This window comes from Egretta garzetta, unplaced genomic scaffold (assembly GCF_000687185.1).
Source record: "Egretta garzetta isolate BGI_Z169 unplaced genomic scaffold, ASM68718v1 scaffold405, whole genome shotgun sequence".
Classification (NCBI taxonomy): Eukaryota; Metazoa; Chordata; class Aves; order Pelecaniformes; family Ardeidae; genus Egretta; species Egretta garzetta.
In genome coordinates, this window is record NW_009259854.1 from 869,825 (window position 1) to 887,393 (window position 17,569).

The 17,569-nt window shown below is 38.9% G+C and overlaps 1 protein-coding gene across 1 annotated transcript in view; it reads left to right on the plus strand.

The window, feature by feature from the left end:
• Nucleotides 1–17,569, plus strand: part of MOCOS (molybdenum cofactor sulfurase) — a 197,998-nt gene that overhangs the window by 140,114 nt on the left and 40,315 nt on the right. Inside the window, exon 6 of the mRNA XM_009639948.1 lies at nt 6,605–6,804. Coding sequence (XP_009638243.1) covers nt 6,605–6,804 — 200 coding nt within the window. The remainder of the gene's footprint in view (nt 1–6,604; nt 6,805–17,569) is intronic.

The following is a 17,569-nucleotide window of genomic DNA, read 5'->3' on the forward strand; positions in this document are numbered from 1 at the left end:
GGGGCTGCTTCCTTCAGAATGTGCTGCTCATTTTATTGCGAACAAAGACTTCTAACTTCCCTCCCTGTGTGAAAACAGAGCTTGAATTAGCTGCTCTAAAGAAGAGGGAGATGGGGCATCGAGGAGCCTTCTGTTCATTAAGATAAACACCGCATGTGTGTGTCATGTTTGGTTTTGGTGTAACATTCTGAACAGAGGATTAAGCGGTTGCTTCCCACAGTCTTAAACTATTGAGATGGTGTGGGAGAAGGAGGAGAATAAAAGGATTTAAGTTGTTATGCAAAGAATTAGTGTTGAGCGAGTAAAAGGTCCCCCTATTACCCATTGAATTCTGCATGGCTTTAGTAGTGTTGAGAGTGTAACATCATGCTCCACTTTGGACATGCAGAAAGTACACAAATAAGTTGAGGAGTCCATCTAAAGTTTCAACCTGGACATTGATATTGTGAGATGGACTCTTGCAACTTAATTATGTACTTTTGAACAAAACTATGTGCTTTTCAACAACGCAGTTCCATAACTGAAATTTCCTTTCTATGTAATTCTTTTTGTTACTTAACTTCAGAAAGAAGCCTGCTCTCATCTATGCATGGCAAGGTATTATTTTTTTGGAAGTACAAATGACATCTGCAGACATAGATTTTTCCCTTCTTGCTCACAAATGCAGTCGCCTCAGTTGCAGAAAGGGTCATGGTCCACCCCACTCTGTGTTCTCTAAATCAATTTTTATTACCTGAGTTTTATAGATCAAGTTGATTGGACTGTTCATGTGAGTCAGTGTGAATAAGGGGTTTGCAATCTGTCCATGCCTTGTGCATTTTCTTCTGTGAGTGCAGATGATGGATGGTTTTACAAATTTACTGATAAGCCAGTTAGAGTGTTTTATGTTGAGTTTTAATGAACTAGATTTGCTAACCATTATGACCAATATTGGAATGGTATCACATTAGAAAAGCTCCTTTCTGTTGACTCAAAGGAAGTGTGAATGTATTCATTTTAATGCTTAAGTTCCATGCGGGGCTCTTATACCATTAGTTCTGTTATTAGAAGTAATGTTTAGTTGCTGTTAGCCATCCTGTAAGCTCATTTTCATATATTTTTTTATTTATATTCTGTTTATTTAATCTTTAAACTATCAATTGTAGCTGCTTGGAAGATACATTTTTTTTTCATACATTTTTTTCCTCTAGGCATCCACTGCTCCTCACTCTGGGAGACAGGCAGTAGCTAGATTTGGTCTGATTTAGGACAGCCGTTCTCATAATCTAGGGAAAAAAGCCTCCAGGAATGTGTATATTTAATATTTTTATTGATGAATGTAGGAGTCCTACCAGAGGATGAGTGATCAAGGTTCCTTACTAAGTTGATTATCTTTTCTTCTCATTATTTGCTCTCCTGCTATTGTATTTATAACATTTCAGGGATGCACTTTGGGGGCATGGGATTGGATTATCATACAAATACTCCATTTTCATGTTTGCAGTGTTCTGTTTGAAGCAAGATTGCTAAAAAATAGCAGTGGTTAGAAAACATTGTTGAATGTGGGTTTAAGCCAAAGCAGTCAAATTTGCAAAGATGTATGAAGCTGCCATTGCCAAGTTCATCCTCAAGAGATGTTTTATGGGAGAATAACACTAAGTAGGTGACAGACTTCAGTCAGACACATTGAGTTCTATGCATAAAAGAACACCAAAAAAAGCCCAGAAATGAATCTTAATGTGCGCTTCTTGGAGGAAGTGAAGGAAGGACTCCAAATGTTTGACAGGATTTACAGGTTCCATGGCTTCATTAGCACATTGACTCACAGGTCCCACATGGTGATCTGTCTTGTTTGGGATTTATTAGAAGGTGGCTACATCTTGGTTTCGCTCCCTGCTGATAGGTTTGCTGAGATTTCAGCTCATCATTTCTCTGCCTCGTTGCTGTCTGTTAGGTAATGCTGAAGAATAATGAATCACATTGATCTTTTCCTTATCCAAAGATATATGTGAGTTTGGATTTACTGGAGTAAATTTACAGAGAATTTGTTCACATAAACCTCTATTTCTGTGGGGTTTTTTTCACAGTAAGTTAGAAAAATAACTGTATATTTTATTTATGGCTCTCTTCTTCCTTATCTCTGGTTTTTAATTTGCCATAATAAGAGAGATAAGAACTGTATTTGAATGCAGATCACAGAGGTTTCTAAGTACAGCCTGAAAACCTTAAGCACCAGAGCTTTCATTCTAGAGGCTCAATTTCAGTCTCTTGCTTTATCTTAATCTCTTTATTCAAAATCTTTTATAGATGTTGACATACGCCTATCTGTCTCCAGTTCTTCCGGGAAGAACTAACATTTGAACACTTGAGCTACTGAAATCCTGTTTTTTTCAGAGAGGAGATTGTATGCCATTACATGTTTGCCATTTACGTAATGCAAAACCAGGTCTATACTGACACAAAAGCATTCTATACTGAATACTTATCAGACATCTGTGTATTTCATATTTCTCTGATAACATAACCACTGGAAAAATAAGATCTTACTGTATTTTCCATATAACAAGTAGATACTAAGACAGAGGTAACGCAAATACAAGAAGTTATCACCAGGCAAGCCAAGCAGTGATTTTACAGGACTGTGGTGACAATTGGGCGTAGTTTGAATGCACATAGTTTGAATCCTCTTGTAAATGTGAGAAAACTTACCCTTCTCTTCCAGATGACTGAACTGTCCCACGGTCTCTATGGATAGGCATATGCACACATGCAATTCCTATGGAAGAGCTGATGTTGTAAATTTATCCATGGGTTAAACAGTGCACTGGCTTTCTGAATTTTCCATACTGGAACAGTATCAGTTTCCATAGCAGTACCCAAATGGAAGCGTAAGATGGGATGGCAGGTCTGAGGTCATACTAATCTGTCAGGATGTAGCGTTCAAACATACATCGGCAATATGAGTTCTAACAGCTTCTCCACAGGTTCACTAGAGTGCTTTGCCAAGGGGGTTTGTACACAATAGTACAAGCTTTTTTTGTGAACCTTTTCTGCTCAGTAACTTTACCACCGCAAAAAAATATGGCATTCATTGTGGCAACAAATAGTGTGAAAAATGAGGTGCTATTGGGAAGATGAATTAATTAAATTATCGTGTCTGGCTTAATGTAAAGTCAAAACACACACATGGAGACAAAGTCATAAGGGCCATATTAGTCCACAGAAGTGCAGGAGTTTCCCTTTTGACAGGGAAGTCCTTACATTTCTACCATAGGAAGAAGTCATCAATGAGAGCATCCTTTTTGCTGAATGTGTTCCTACACCCATAAATACAGTGAATTGTATTAGATAGACTTCAACTGGTATAATTTAGACTACATCAGATTCATTCTGATCCAAATTACAGAGCGCATAAATTGTTCTTCATTTTAAAATCATTTTTAGGAGCAAGTAGATGCAATTCACCTTAATGAAAAAATGCCATGATAAGGAATAAAATCCATAAAGTGAGAGGGATTCAGGGAACTTGAGTCCTTCCCAGCACCTTCTTGAGATGAAGTACTGGTGATTTTTCCAAGCTGTAAGTCTTCCAAAAGGCTTAAGGTGTGCTATGTCTTTTATCCCCAAACAAGCAGCTAGGAAAGTCTCCAAGTATTCAGAGCTAAGGAACAGGGCATAAACCCAGAGTTCTGTATACAGAGAAGATAAAATGCAGGATTGCAGATAAATACTAGTTCAACCATAATATAGAAGATTACCTTCTCCTTTACCTTAGACAGGCTCAGTTAAGCAATGAGTTTTATTTTTGTCACCCCAAATATGAGACTAGATACAATAATGCAAGTCCTTAGATCATGTTAAAGACCAAAGATTTGTTCTGGTTTTTATTTTTTCTTCCTCATATTCTTTGCCCTAGTAGGGAGAGGGAGATGAGGTAAGCACTGGATTTATGCAGCATACAGTACAGATCATTTTGTTTAGCAAAATAAAAATAAATCACATCTATTTTCTGAATATACTCTTTTTTCTGTCAGAACAAACTTCAGATTGCCAGCATTTGTTTCACAGGGCTTGATGTGACATCAGACCTAATCACAACCTATTCTGCTACTTAAAAATACGGGACCCTGGCAACACTGTTTCCGCTCTCCAGTCACGGGGCAGCAAAGCAACTGCAGGCTATTGCATTTGGATTTGTCAGAATAAATAATTAAGAGGCTCATCAGCTTCTCACTAATGAACAAGGAAATGTGATTAAGCAACTTTAAAAGAGAATGGCTGAAAACAATATAGAAATGATAGCAGCGTGATTGCTGTGAATAAGAGACTGAAATTTCTGAATAAGAGATTTCTTCAGCAAGACACAAGGACAGTAGTTTAATCTTCCATTAAAAGATTCCTGACGATTTGGAAAAGCTCTGAATCAGGAGATTACAGACGTCTCAGAAGCTGACAAGGCAGTCACTTCTCTTAAGACAGCTACTTTCTGGCAAATGCTGAGAAATAACTTTCTCTTTTTTTACTATTTCAAGACTTTTAACTTCTACCAAACAATGACTAGGACATCTCTGGCTAGGCAATCTGTTATTCTCAAAGACTCTGAAAATACAAATTGTCTTTCAGATCAAAATGTTCTAGTGATGCTTGCTAAGTTTACTGTGGCTAATGCCTAGAAATTGTACTGATTAGCTCTGGCAATGTTCCTTGAAAGTGCTCAGTGTGTTAGTATCTTGTTAAATGTCTTATTCCTCTTTCTTAGTCTTTAGCATCAAAAAATATACTTCCACCTTGTATCTAATCTGTTTCTATGCTTTTACTGTCTGCTCTCCTAGCTTTTCTAAAGGAGATAGCACATAATATAGAAACTTGAAGAAAAGTGAAATAACAGAAGTTGCTGTAACTCTTCTGTATGTCAGGGGAAAGATATTTTTTTCCTTTATATACATTCATAAGTGACACAGTCTTCTTCTTACGCGTAAAGGCACAAAAGTCAACAAGCAGATTACAAGATTTCTGTCTGAGGGTGGTTATACCAGACTGTAGAAGTTTCCAGATATTCAGATATAAAAATGGTATGTGCAGAAGTGTGAGATTCATAGTTATCCAATTTAAAAAAAGAAAGCAAAAGAAAATGTCAAACATCTTTTTAGTTACAGAAATGCTCATGTACCTCAAATAAAATACTCAATGTTACAGAAAATACTCTGGGTCCAAAACCCAGGCAGAAAAATACAGTTTTACTTCAAGAGGCTTTTGAGGAAATTATTCTTTCCTTTTTCTTTTTTTTCCACATGACGTAGGCCCACCACAGTGCAATGCATAGTATGGATAAGAGAAACCACTTTGGATTTGCAGCCAAAATTCCAGCCATCTCCACAGGAGATTTGATTGGGAGTTTAAACATGTTGTTAGCCTTCAGGTATCTCCCTGTGTTTCGTACAATACTTTGAGATCGTGATGTTATCTTCTAGTTGTCTTCCACAAAGACACAAATTCATAGGTTTTCAGTTTCTACTTTGAAGATTACTTGTACTTTTCTTGTTCCACAGGATAAATTAGGGTTAGGGTTATTCCTTTTCTCGTACTGTATTTATTGTCATACCTGTTTACTTGTCTCCTGCCAGCAGTTTATCCCAGTGAATATCACAACCTACTTCTTCCCTGCAGATTACATATGTTCTCCTTTGAAATGGCTGGTTTTGTATCTGATGCTTATGTTTTAGCTTCCTGTAGAGAATCAAAATATCCCCAAAGCCATAGGTGACCATGGTGTATCATCCTATGGCATATCCTCTGAGCACAAGAATGAGAAACCATTTCAATAGGAGCATCTAACAGAGACACAACCTGCTCTCAGAAAGCAGAGATGTAGAAGAGTTCTCCTCTGTCAGCAAATCTCTGCAGTCCTCTTTTCCAAACCCCTCAGTGTAGCAAAAAAAAAAAAAAAAAAAAAAAGGAAAGAAAGACAACATATTTCCTCTTTATGCTTTTTCCAGGCCAAGTTCTGTGAAAACTTCTCTCCAAAGCTTCTCTGGAGCAAATAGATTGCATGGGTGTAGTCAATGAGGAGTTCACAATATCCTCTTTCTTTTTCTTCTGCAAAAAGAAGAGCAGGCTTGGAAGAATATTTCTTCAGTATTCAAGTAAATTCCTTGTAGACTAACAAACACTTGTATTTTGTAATTTCATTTAGATTTTTATTATTTTTGTTTTATCTTAGACATAGCAATTTACTTTCTGTGCAGTGCTAGAAATGATGCCTCATCCCCATGATCTCCAGAGCCAGATCTGGAGCAAAACTTGCTCTTCAAATTAATTGTGCCAGAATGTCTTAGTGATATGTATAGGCTGGAACTATCAATGTTCTAATGCATGCGAATCCATTTCAGTGTAACTTTAGATTTCTACTGTAGATTAATTGTAGATAAATCCTTGGTGCAACAGTACTTCTGAAGCTTTTGTATGAGGAAAGAAACTTTTGCAAATTATATATTCATTTAAAGGAACCCAAACCTACCAATTTTGTGCTGGTTACCTTCCAGCCACACCATTTTGAAAAAACATCCTTTTTTACATTTCCGTAAAGCTAAGGCATCTGACATGTACATGCATTTTTCTTTTATAGGTGGAATGGAGAAAATAAAACAGCATACCTTTGCACTAGCTCACTACACCTATACCGTGCTGTCTACCTTAAAATATGCCAATGGGGCTCCTGTAGTACGCATTTACAGTGATACAGATTTCAGCAATCCTGATCTCCAGGGTCCAATCATTAATTTCAATGTGCTCGATGAAAATGGAGAGGTGATCGGCTTTTCACAGGTATGTTTTGCTTTTCCCTTAACTGAGTGTTACATTTATATTTTGAGCATATTCACAATGACTTCTTTATCCTAAAGGAAATATTTTGTCCACAGTGGTCCCTTCTGAGGTTTTGTGTTTATTTCTTCGTAGCTCTGCGCACAATATACACACCATTTTTAAAGTAGTAGAAAGAGAATCCAATAAATGGTGCTAGCACAATGCAAAGTACGTAATAGCCAAAGCCAATATCTAACAGATTTAATACACTGCACATAGGAAGTTCGAAAGTGGGCTGTTTTAACAAGAGGCATTGACCAGGCAGTTTGGTTTCTTGTTGGCTTCCTTCTCTAGAGTACTCAAAACCAGGAATTGAAGCGCAACTCTAGAAAAGCTGATATAAGAGACTGCCTTGGAGCTTTGACATACAAATGAAATGAGATCTCAGAATACTGCAGTCACCCATGAAAGAGGAGTTTTCTTTTCCTGTCAGTTCTAATAATCACATTCTTGTAATGTTCCTGAGGAAGCATTGAATAAAGTTGAATGATCAATGTAAGGAGGGAGATTCACGCTCAAAAAAATCCTTATATGCTGTCTTTCTCAACAGCTTTTCCTAGCCTTTATCCATCAGGTATACTGAGTATCTCTAAAATGAAACCTTGTGGAACTTTTCTACCTTCGGTAGAGAGGTCATAGTATATGACCATGATCATGTATGACTGTGCACCATGTAGGCAGTAGGTAGCGTAGGGTAACATAGCTCACTTGCTCATCAGCAGAAGTCAGAAAAAACACAGTGCTCTAGTTTTTCTTAATTCTTCTGGTTTTAATTGGCTGACTATTGAATAAGCCCACAAGTCAAGTGTATGACCTTGTTTTTTTTAAAAGCTGTCAATAACTGGCATCATCTGTCTCAGCGACTACCTCCCTCTACCAGCAGTAGTGGCAGAGCTGCATTGCTCTTGGAAGCTGGTGATTCTGGACTATTAGGGAGAGAGTGGGAGTGCTGCAAAAGGTGTGCCTCTGCCAGAGAGAGGAACCAGATAACAAGGGGAACACAGAGACATGTCTACGAGAATACAAGAGGAGATCTATATATGCACAAGGGGGAATAGAAGTGAAGCAGTTACTTTGTAGCCTGTCAATATGGTGTTTTACAATTTTTTTTAAGGCACTTACCACACTGATGAACATGGCATGGGCAAATGTCTAATACTGGAGAAGTTCTTCTTCCCATACATCTTTTTTTGGACTATGCTAACTAATATTCTCAAATATCCACCACATTTCATTTCAAAGAATTCCACATTTTAGGAGTGAATTAGCCATTTATACAGTCTTGAATATTTGTGGCAATGTTCAGAAAAAAATGGATCTTAACACAGCTGGGTTGGTAAAACACTCCGCAAACACTCTGATGTTGTTCTGTCCTTCGGTTAAAACCAAAACCTTTATTTGCACTTCTGATTTTCACAATTTCTTCGTAAAAGTGGCTCTTGCCTGTTTCACTTTTTTAAACTCAACTTTCCCCTCAAAAAATAAATATTTTATAGTCTTATGCCTGTTTTCTGCAGTGGCTGCTCATAAAAAGCTTCTTTATTCATCTGTAGCATCTGGATTGTGCTGCTCACCAGATTCTTGTCATTTCTGGCATGAGTATGTAGAATGAAGAACTATAAAGTTTGCAAATGCATACCAGTCACATCTGCAGTGCCTGTTAGATTACTTTGTTTAATTAAAATAATGTTCATTTTCATGATTTTTAGAAATTAACAAGCAACAGCACTGATCTTTCCAAAGCTATAATATGTGAGATATATATATGTATAATTGGCTTCTTTATGGAATGAAATTCCTTCATAGATGTAGCAGTCATGGGGGAGAAAAATGTTTGCTTCTTCTTTATGATTACAAAGAAAATACATACAGCAGAGAGTAGGCTTCATCAAACTGACAATATAATCTCATCTTCATATCTGTATGCATGTCTAGAATTAGATGGGTTTATTCAAATCAAAGTTAAATCCAATACTTCCATTAATGGTTTAGAAATGAAATAGTGTCCTCTAGTTTGGTCATGTCTGTGATCTGCACATTCATGTGGATTCACTCGTCAGTCTCCAAATGCAATCTAATGGAGTTAGGAGGACACAGTTTCAGAAGGCTCCCAGAAAACATTTACAGGAATTTTTAAAGATGGGAAAATTGGATGACATTTCTGTCTGACATACCTACTACTAGTGGACACCAATTCCTGACTCAGGTTGTATTTCAGCTAGCATATTAAAAGATAAATGACAGAATGTCCTATTCCTTTATGGATGATATCCCGTCTATAATTAATTACTTATAACCAGGCATCCAACCAGTTCTATTTGTCTTTCCGACAGGCAATTGTTATTTGCCCATTGCCTATTAGAGGGCACAGTGTGGCTGGACATTAGCATCTGGTAGCCTGAAAAGGAAAATCTGACTAACTGATTCCAGAGAAAATACTATGACGAGGTTTGGAGCAGTTTATTCGTAACACTTGAGATTGACAAGAAAGACTTCATAAGTAGACAGGGTCTTCAGAGGATACCGAGCTTACATTTAAGCCCCAAGATTTACATAATTTACATGATATTCAAAACTCTGAACTAAGTCCAAGATATTTAGGATGTGAAAGGCATGTAGTGAAATACATGACATTTAACACTGCCACTGAAAAATGAAAGCAGAAAAAAAATGATGTCTTTCATCTGTGTAGCATTTGGGAGGAAAGCTGTTCTTACCTGCTTCTATTATTGAAATCCATTTCTCGCTGTTATCAGAGTTTAATTACCAGAGCTAACAAGGCTGTGCCACTAAACACAAACGTGCTTGAATTACATACATGGGGTCAATTGCGCCAATAGGAAATAGCCACAGTCTCGGGTTCATCCTTGAGTGAAACCTTCATTGCAGCACTCAAGATCAAATGGAGGCATTTCATTAAAGTGAGACACACAAATAAAACCGTACCATGATTGCACTCTCAGGAATGGCAGCATTTTTGACAGCCTCCTGTCCCAGTATATATGATGTTCAACACTCGGATGTTAAGAAGTGATAAGGTGGGAGTGAAATAATTATGGAAGTTTAATTGCTATTGCTTTTTCATTTAAATGTTTCTTTGTGATTGTTGAAGGGTATCACTGGTTTCGAGTATTATATTTGGAATAAACGTGCTTTGTATACTGTATGTATCATTGGTTTAATTGACAGTTTAATTACTGGTTGAGTTATTTTGCTCTAAATGGTAATTAAAACCATTAAAGAAGAGGGACTTGCAGGCTCCAAACACCAATAGTCATTCAAAATCTTTGGTTTTTTCTTCAGATTTGTCATGAAACATTTCTTTTTCTAGGGATAAAACTACTAGAGTTTTCAAATCTCCATAAACCTCTTGTCTTTGGGCACTAAAACTAAATTAAATTTCCTTCTTTGAGCTGCACCAAATACTTCCCATGAAAATTATTTCCTTCAGTAAAGCTGTCTTGTAGGCTACTATGGGTAGTAATTTGTTCCTGAAATTACTTGGGAGGATACCTGTATTCTTTTCACGCAAGCTGCCTGTCCTCTGCAGTAGCACGTCTGTCATTTTATGTAATGTGTTTATTTGCACTGCAGCACCAAAAAGCCCTGGTTATGAACGGGGGTTAAATTTTGATGAGTACTTGACAGGTCCAGGACATGAAGATGGCCTTTATGCCAAGCAGCTTCTTCGTATATACTTGTCTAGTTAGAATAGGTAATTCTCCAGCATGATAGTTTTTGCTGTTAATGAAGTGTGGACAGATGACAGGCTGGTGACTTTGAAAGGTGAGAAAGTGCAGGGGTAGAGACGAAGAACCTCTGCTAAGTCAGTGGTGCAGGATGGAAACAGCAGAGTTGACATTAATGCAGCAAGCTGTCAATCTTCTGCTTCCTCCTGAGGCTACCAAGAAAAGAAGCCGTTAGCCCTGGATATTAAAGGGGGTTTGTGATGTCACAAAAAATGGGGTTGCGTATATGCTCGATGCTGAGCTAATAACGCGGACTCTTCACACAGAGAATGACCATTGGCTCATTTAGTAATAGTGAATAGCTGTAGTCTTCGGCATGTATGAATGCCATGTGTTTATACATCCCCAAGTTCTTCCAGGCTCTGAAGCACTGTTCGACAGCAATGACTCTGCTTCAGCTTGCATCCTTGCCATCTTTCTTATCAAAAGCTTGCATATGACTCTGTGAGGTTCCAGCCTGTTCTGAATGCCAGAAAGGAGATGGAGCAGCTGTAAGGGAACAACAGCGATTTGAAACAGTGATCATCCACACAAAGAAGTGGATTTCTTACAAATCATGTCAAAGTGCAAAGTTGTAAGTACCCTTCCATTTGCATTGAAAGAAATCACCATCTCTGCTATGAGGGACCTTTTGTGCTAATGCTATTTTAAGTTTTCCTTTTTGTTCTGATAGGGAGAAGAGACCTATGAAATGTTCTTTGTACATTCAGTAGATCGTTGCAGGGTAATTTTATAATCCTTTCGCATTTCATTCTGTAATGTCAGTTTGGAAGCTAGAACAGGGGAAAGAGGTAAGAGGCAGAGATGGGCAGATGGAATTTCACCTGACACATTTCTTGAATTGTATGCCCTGGAGAGCTCTTACCCAGTCACGCCTTCCAGTGCAGTGTTTTCTGCCCCCAGTGAAAAATAGCGCGTCCCTTATCGAGCTTTTTCTTTTTTACTCTGGTCTTCTGAGACAATATTTTTTTCTCCTGTGTGTCATGAGCGTAAAAGAATGAGCAAACCATCATAGCTATCCTTTGAAAAATGGCCATCATTTCCGTTGTGGATTACCAGCTCCCTTTCCCACTCTGATTTTTCATACTGCCTCCTTTGCCTGGAGCCTGAAGCTAAACAGAAGTAGCTTGCTGTGATTGTCTCACCTGCAAAAGTTCCCTTGGTATCCATACATGCTTGCCATGCCTCCTAAAAATCCTGTCAGGAAGGGAACAAGCATCAGCCCATTAGCAGTCTCAGCCTTCTTGCCTGCCACTTCACACTTGTGTGTGATAGACAAACTGCTATAACAGGAATCAGCTGCCAAAGATAGAGAATGTAAACATTTTGGTTTGCTTAAGGAAGGCTCTTCTGCAGTGTTGCATATGGATGAGTTTTGCCTCTCAAGGCTGAGAAGGCTGCTCAGATAGATTATGATTAGTTTTGTCTAGGAGCCTACATCAGCATGTCCTGGCTCACTCTCATCAACCCAGATAGAGAGAAGGGAGCTCTAGACTTTTAACTTCTCTTTCTTCATCCATTTCTCAAGAAAAAAAACCCTCAACATTTCTCAGCAGATAACTTCCAGTGTCTGTCCCTTCAGCACAAATCTATAGTACAATTTGATGACTGCTCTTATTATGGCATCTGACCACTGACTCACCCACTTTCCTTCTATACCAACCTCCCTTGAGTTAAAGTAAGGATAGACTCAATGACCCACTGTTGGTTTTTTCCTTTCCTGCCTTTATTTTCTATCATTCTGAAGTGAAGACCAGGGTCTTAAATCAGAACGTGCTGCTCCAAATGACTTAGAAGTAAGAACAGCCACGCAGGATATCACTGCGCCACCTTCTCTACCCTGGTAGCCCCTTTCTGCCAGTGTTCATGGGCTAGCAGTATAAGAAGAGGACAAAACCAGGATGAGACTCCCCCAAGAAACAAAAGAAATTTTGTTTTCCTTTTAACCCCATTTATCTTTCTGCATCCAAAGCATCCAATGGCAGTGAATTGTCTTATAATCAGCTTAGCAGCCAAGCCAAATTCGTCCCTGTGGTTTGAGCAGGTGTGGAGGGGGAAAAATAGACATTGGGATTGCAGGGACTATGAGAGGTTACCCATCATCATTGTGTGCCAAGATAGGATCATCTTTACCTGAACCTTTCCACAGCCTCCAGAGGCAGTTTGTTCTGGGACTTACCTATATTCACTATTACAAAATATTTCCTAATGTATAGTGTAAATTTCTCACAATGCAGCCAAATTCCATTATTGCATGGATTGGGCAAGGACAGAGACACCAGTTTGGGCAGGAAAGCAGGAAAAAAGGAGATTCCAGCCATGAGAGGCAGAAGAGAGTTGGACAAGCAGTCTGAAAGGGTGGTGTTTGGGAGCAGTGTGACCAGAGAAGAGACAGAGCAATATAAGCAGGTGGAAGTTATTCTGTTTGCATTTGGACAGGTCTGCAAACAGAAGCAACACAGGACAAAGTGGTGTGAGGCAGGACAGGAAATGCTCATAAAAGTAGTTGCTCAAAGTAAATAAAATGTTAATAGCCAGTTCTGGAAGCACCTTCATATTCTGAGTATACTTTCTTTGCTTTAGTTTCACAATATTCTCTTAAAAGAGCTTCCTTTTCCTTCAGTGGTGTTTTAATAAATTGCTTGGCTGGACATAGATCAGTAACCAAGACCTGTCAATGGCCAGGTGAAGTCGTCTCCTTCTGCTGTAGTCTTTCAGTGACACCTTTAGGCATTCAGTGTCTGTCTTCCCCACTTAATCTAACCTCACAGGAGTGGAGAGGAAATATGTTAAATACTGGCAAATCTTCAGATAGCAAGTGGCAGATACATTTGTACATACACACAGATGCTTGAGTACATATTGATATCACTACGTATCATTGAATTGTAAAAGGGACCATGCAATACCTGTAGTGGGTAGTTTTCTTGAAATAATTGCCGTTTGTGGCAAAACACCTCGGTTTCACTGGTAGATTAGCTCCAGTGCACTGTACATCTGGTATATAGGTACAGAATTAGAGCAATGACAACATGGGAATTAGAAGAGTGGAGAAAAAAAAGGAGGTACAGCATTTCACATGCACAGGAAGCCGTTACCAGGTCAATTTGGTCAGACTACCGACTGGAGCCTGGTAGTAGCTATCAGTACTTGTCTGGAAATTCGTACCATGTCCCTACAGGAGAAAGTGGGTTGCTGTTAAGTAATGATGAGGGATAATTTCTACTTTATTTAATCTATGTGAAATAAATCTTGATAGAAAGTTATTAAGCCGGAGATCTTTGTTGTTCTTCAAACCATAATCCTTTTACGTTTTTTCCGTCTGTTACTTTTTACTTTTGTGTAAAGCAATCACTCAGCTTTGCAGGTGGAGAAATGCAGCATTTTTTCATCTGGGCCAGAGAACATGGAAATCCAACATTTGTTAATTCCAGCTAAGAACGCTTGTGCAGAGATGATCAAACAACTTTGAGTTAGTTACACTAATGCTTTTAGAAGCATATCCACTCATTATATTAATTTTGATGACTCAGGGAAAGAAAAGTGTTCTTAACATGCCTAATGGGATTTTTGGACATCTTCCCAATAGCTACCTAAAAATTGCTGGGGTGATTGCTCACTATTGATTTTAGCTATAGATTTAGCCATTGATTTCAGGAAGCCAGGGATGGCAGATGGACCAGCACAATAGAATGCAAACAGGATTACAAGGAGAAAAAGATCATTGTGAAGATTCCTGTTGAATGTCCACTAATTTCCTTGGTTCTAATTAGTTTCCAATTGCACTGTGGATGTCTGATGAGCAGGGAGATAGCAGCAATGCAGCAAACCACACTGGCTTGCCAATAAACATCACCTTGTTGCTTCAAGCTGGCAAGAAATGCCATTTTGATCTGGATCCTTGCTTACACTTGGTTACATGGCACTGGGCACTCAAAGACAGCCCTTAAAACAAAGGACTCTCTAGGTGGGGGATTACTGACTGAGCATAAGAAGATGCTGTACTTGAGAGACTCAGTGCAATAACTGCAAACCTAGTTAGTAAGTAATGAAGCTCTCTTCTTGCTGAGGAAGTAGTGGCTGAGTACAGGCTGAAGTGCTTTCTCTAATACCTCATCGTGGGAGGACAAAGACACGTGTGAGATAGCATGCTTGAAATTGCCTACTATGAAACTGCTCATCAGAGCTGTTCAAGTTTAGAAAGCTTCATGAAAGCCTAGACTACAGGTGTTGCCTGACACTGCTTCTCTGGAGTGTCCTTGCATGTTGCTAAGGAAACTAGAAAGGAGATAAAAGAAAGATACTTTGTAGTCGTTCAGATGAAAGAACCTCAGTTGAACAAGGGAGGCTAAATATTTGCTGTTTAGTAAGAGGGCCAAACTGTGGCTCTAAACTACAGACCTTGTTACACCGGGGAGAAATGTGAAAAGAAACCACCTGGTAGCAGCAAAATGACTGCACTTTTGACAGTCCCTGCTGAATTCCTTTTTTCTTGGTCTTGGTAAAAGCAGATCAGCTGCCTTTGAATGCATGCAGTGTCCAGTTTCAGTCCACCATCTGAATCCTTCGAAGACAAAGAGAGCCTGGCTCCACCTTCTCTGCTACCTTGCTTGCACCTTCCTGCCCCCCCCCAAATCCTGTATAGGACCCTGTATGGGCATAATTAAAGTATTATTTTAACACAGTCCCTCATGGGATTTTAACCCTACAACCTCCCTGTGATCTATTATCCCCTTTTCCAAGGGATAAATATAGACAAAGGAGGATTTAAATGATTTAAAATAAAGAGGAGCGGGTTTTGACTGGGACGTGAATTAAATCTATGTCACTAGACTTTCAGTATCATGCACTGCGCCTTTTTATTCCTAAGCATTGTTTCCACTTGTATTAGTCTGCAACATTCCCTTTTATCCCTTCTTGATATGAGTTATAGTTTAGTCTTCTGTGTTGTTTGCCTCTGGCTTCCACTTCTCTGACTAGTAGAAGTCTGGCCGAAAGCCTTTAGCCTACGAAATAGCTAGGGATGCACAGTGGGATGCAGAGATACAGACCTTTGCCTATAACGCTCTGTTGACGTTAGAGTTAGGAAGCCACAGAGGACTTGGGTTCCTTTGCTTTGCTCTTCTTCTTGGAATCCATCCTTTCCCTGATGTGATTTTATCAAACCAGATTTTCATAGTCACTGAATGCAGTTTAAAAAAAGAATAAAAAGCTAAGAGAAAATGCCATTGGTTGGAGAGACCTGTGGCCATTGAGATGCCAAATCAAAGAAAACCGAGGTGTTTAGTCTACTCATCAGCCTGTTCAGTTTCAAATAGCTGGATCTTGGACTCATGAAGGATATATATGATCCAAATAAGTCCACGCCCTAATTTACCGCACGTACTACAGAGAAGAAAAAAGCAGTTGAAAAAATGTGAAGTCATCCATTAATAATCAAGACTGCGTTTCCATTTCTTCCTTATAGCCAGCCCATCCCCCAAGTATCTTCTAGGTTCTGGATCGCAGAAATGTAAAATTATTACTCCTTTAAGCATGGAGGATCTGCAGTTTGCTATGCGTCTGGCACCTTCTAAGTGAGAATTCCTGCAGAATGGCAACGCACATATTCTGAATTATGCTGATGTTTCCAGCCTGCTTCTCTCCCATCCAGTCTTACCTGATATATGTCTGTCTTTGAAACCAGCAGAGAACATTATCGCATCTACTGCAAAGTTCCTGATAAGTTAGCGCTTCCACTATCAGGACACTGAGTTTGGCAATTTCACTGAGTTTCAGTATCTCTGTCTAATACTTCACTGCCTTCTACCAAAGGGGGTTTGGTCAGAGTGAGTGATGAATGGGTGTAGACTGAAGAGAGATTTACATCCACTCTCCAATTAGCATAAACCATTGTCAACAATTAGAGACACAATAAGGAGGAGAGGATCCGATTCATCAATATTGTGGGAACCTGCCCATGTAGAAAATCTTTCCCTGGAATCGGAAAAAATACCTCTCTTGCAGGAAACCGTGCAGTTAAACCAGTTTAACTATACTGCAACTCAGCTAAAATGCTTCCTCCTACTAAATGATTCGGAAATAAGTTATGATATATTTTTTTCTTCTGATCTACTTCTTATTAAATTGTATTAACCAAGATTAAGTATGCATTTGCATCAGCAACAACATTTCACAGTCAAATGCTGGATGACAGAAAGAGCTAGCTTACTTCCTCTCCAATTCCCTGCCATGAATCAGTGAATTAATTTACCAGTGGATGTGGAGAGCAGTGTCCTGAAGCCTGTTTTATAACCAGCCATCAGTGGTGTGCAGTGAAATTCTTGTAATGAGCAAATCCATCAGACAAACAAACTGCTCTGAAATTTGAGTATTGCAGAAAGTAGAATCAGAAGTCCCAGTCCCAATCCCTGAAGGACAGTACCTGCCAGTATTGACTCAAATGATTTTGGTTTTTTTGGGACACTTCATGATTCATTATAAAAAGTTCCTTTATTGGTGTGAATAATTCTTGTGGTACTCAGTAAAATAACTTGCACAAACAAGTATTTGCTTGAATAAGAGCTACAGAATTGGACCCTATGGGAATGCCTTCAGCAGGGGTTCCTAAAGAATCCATCATTCTTAGTGAAAAACTTAGATTTAGTTGATTAGAAATAATGCAAAATGATGTGCTATTTGTAAATATTTAGTATCACTTAGTATATAACTACCTGCGGTAAGCATCATTCTCAGACTTACTTCAGCGGAGCCTGAAGTCAGAGAGAAGCTTACGCCTTTCAGCTGACCGCCCCGGAGGCCCTGACGTGAATGGCTGGCAGAAGTCAGTCATTGAGCAAAGGCAGAGAAGTCACGGGTGCAGCTGTGACAGAGAATGGGCAATCAGAACACACCAAAATCAGATTTATTTTTGGAGCTGTCCAGCTACTGAGTGTGAACTGAAATACCAGATATCCAAGGGGGACTATTCTAGGGTA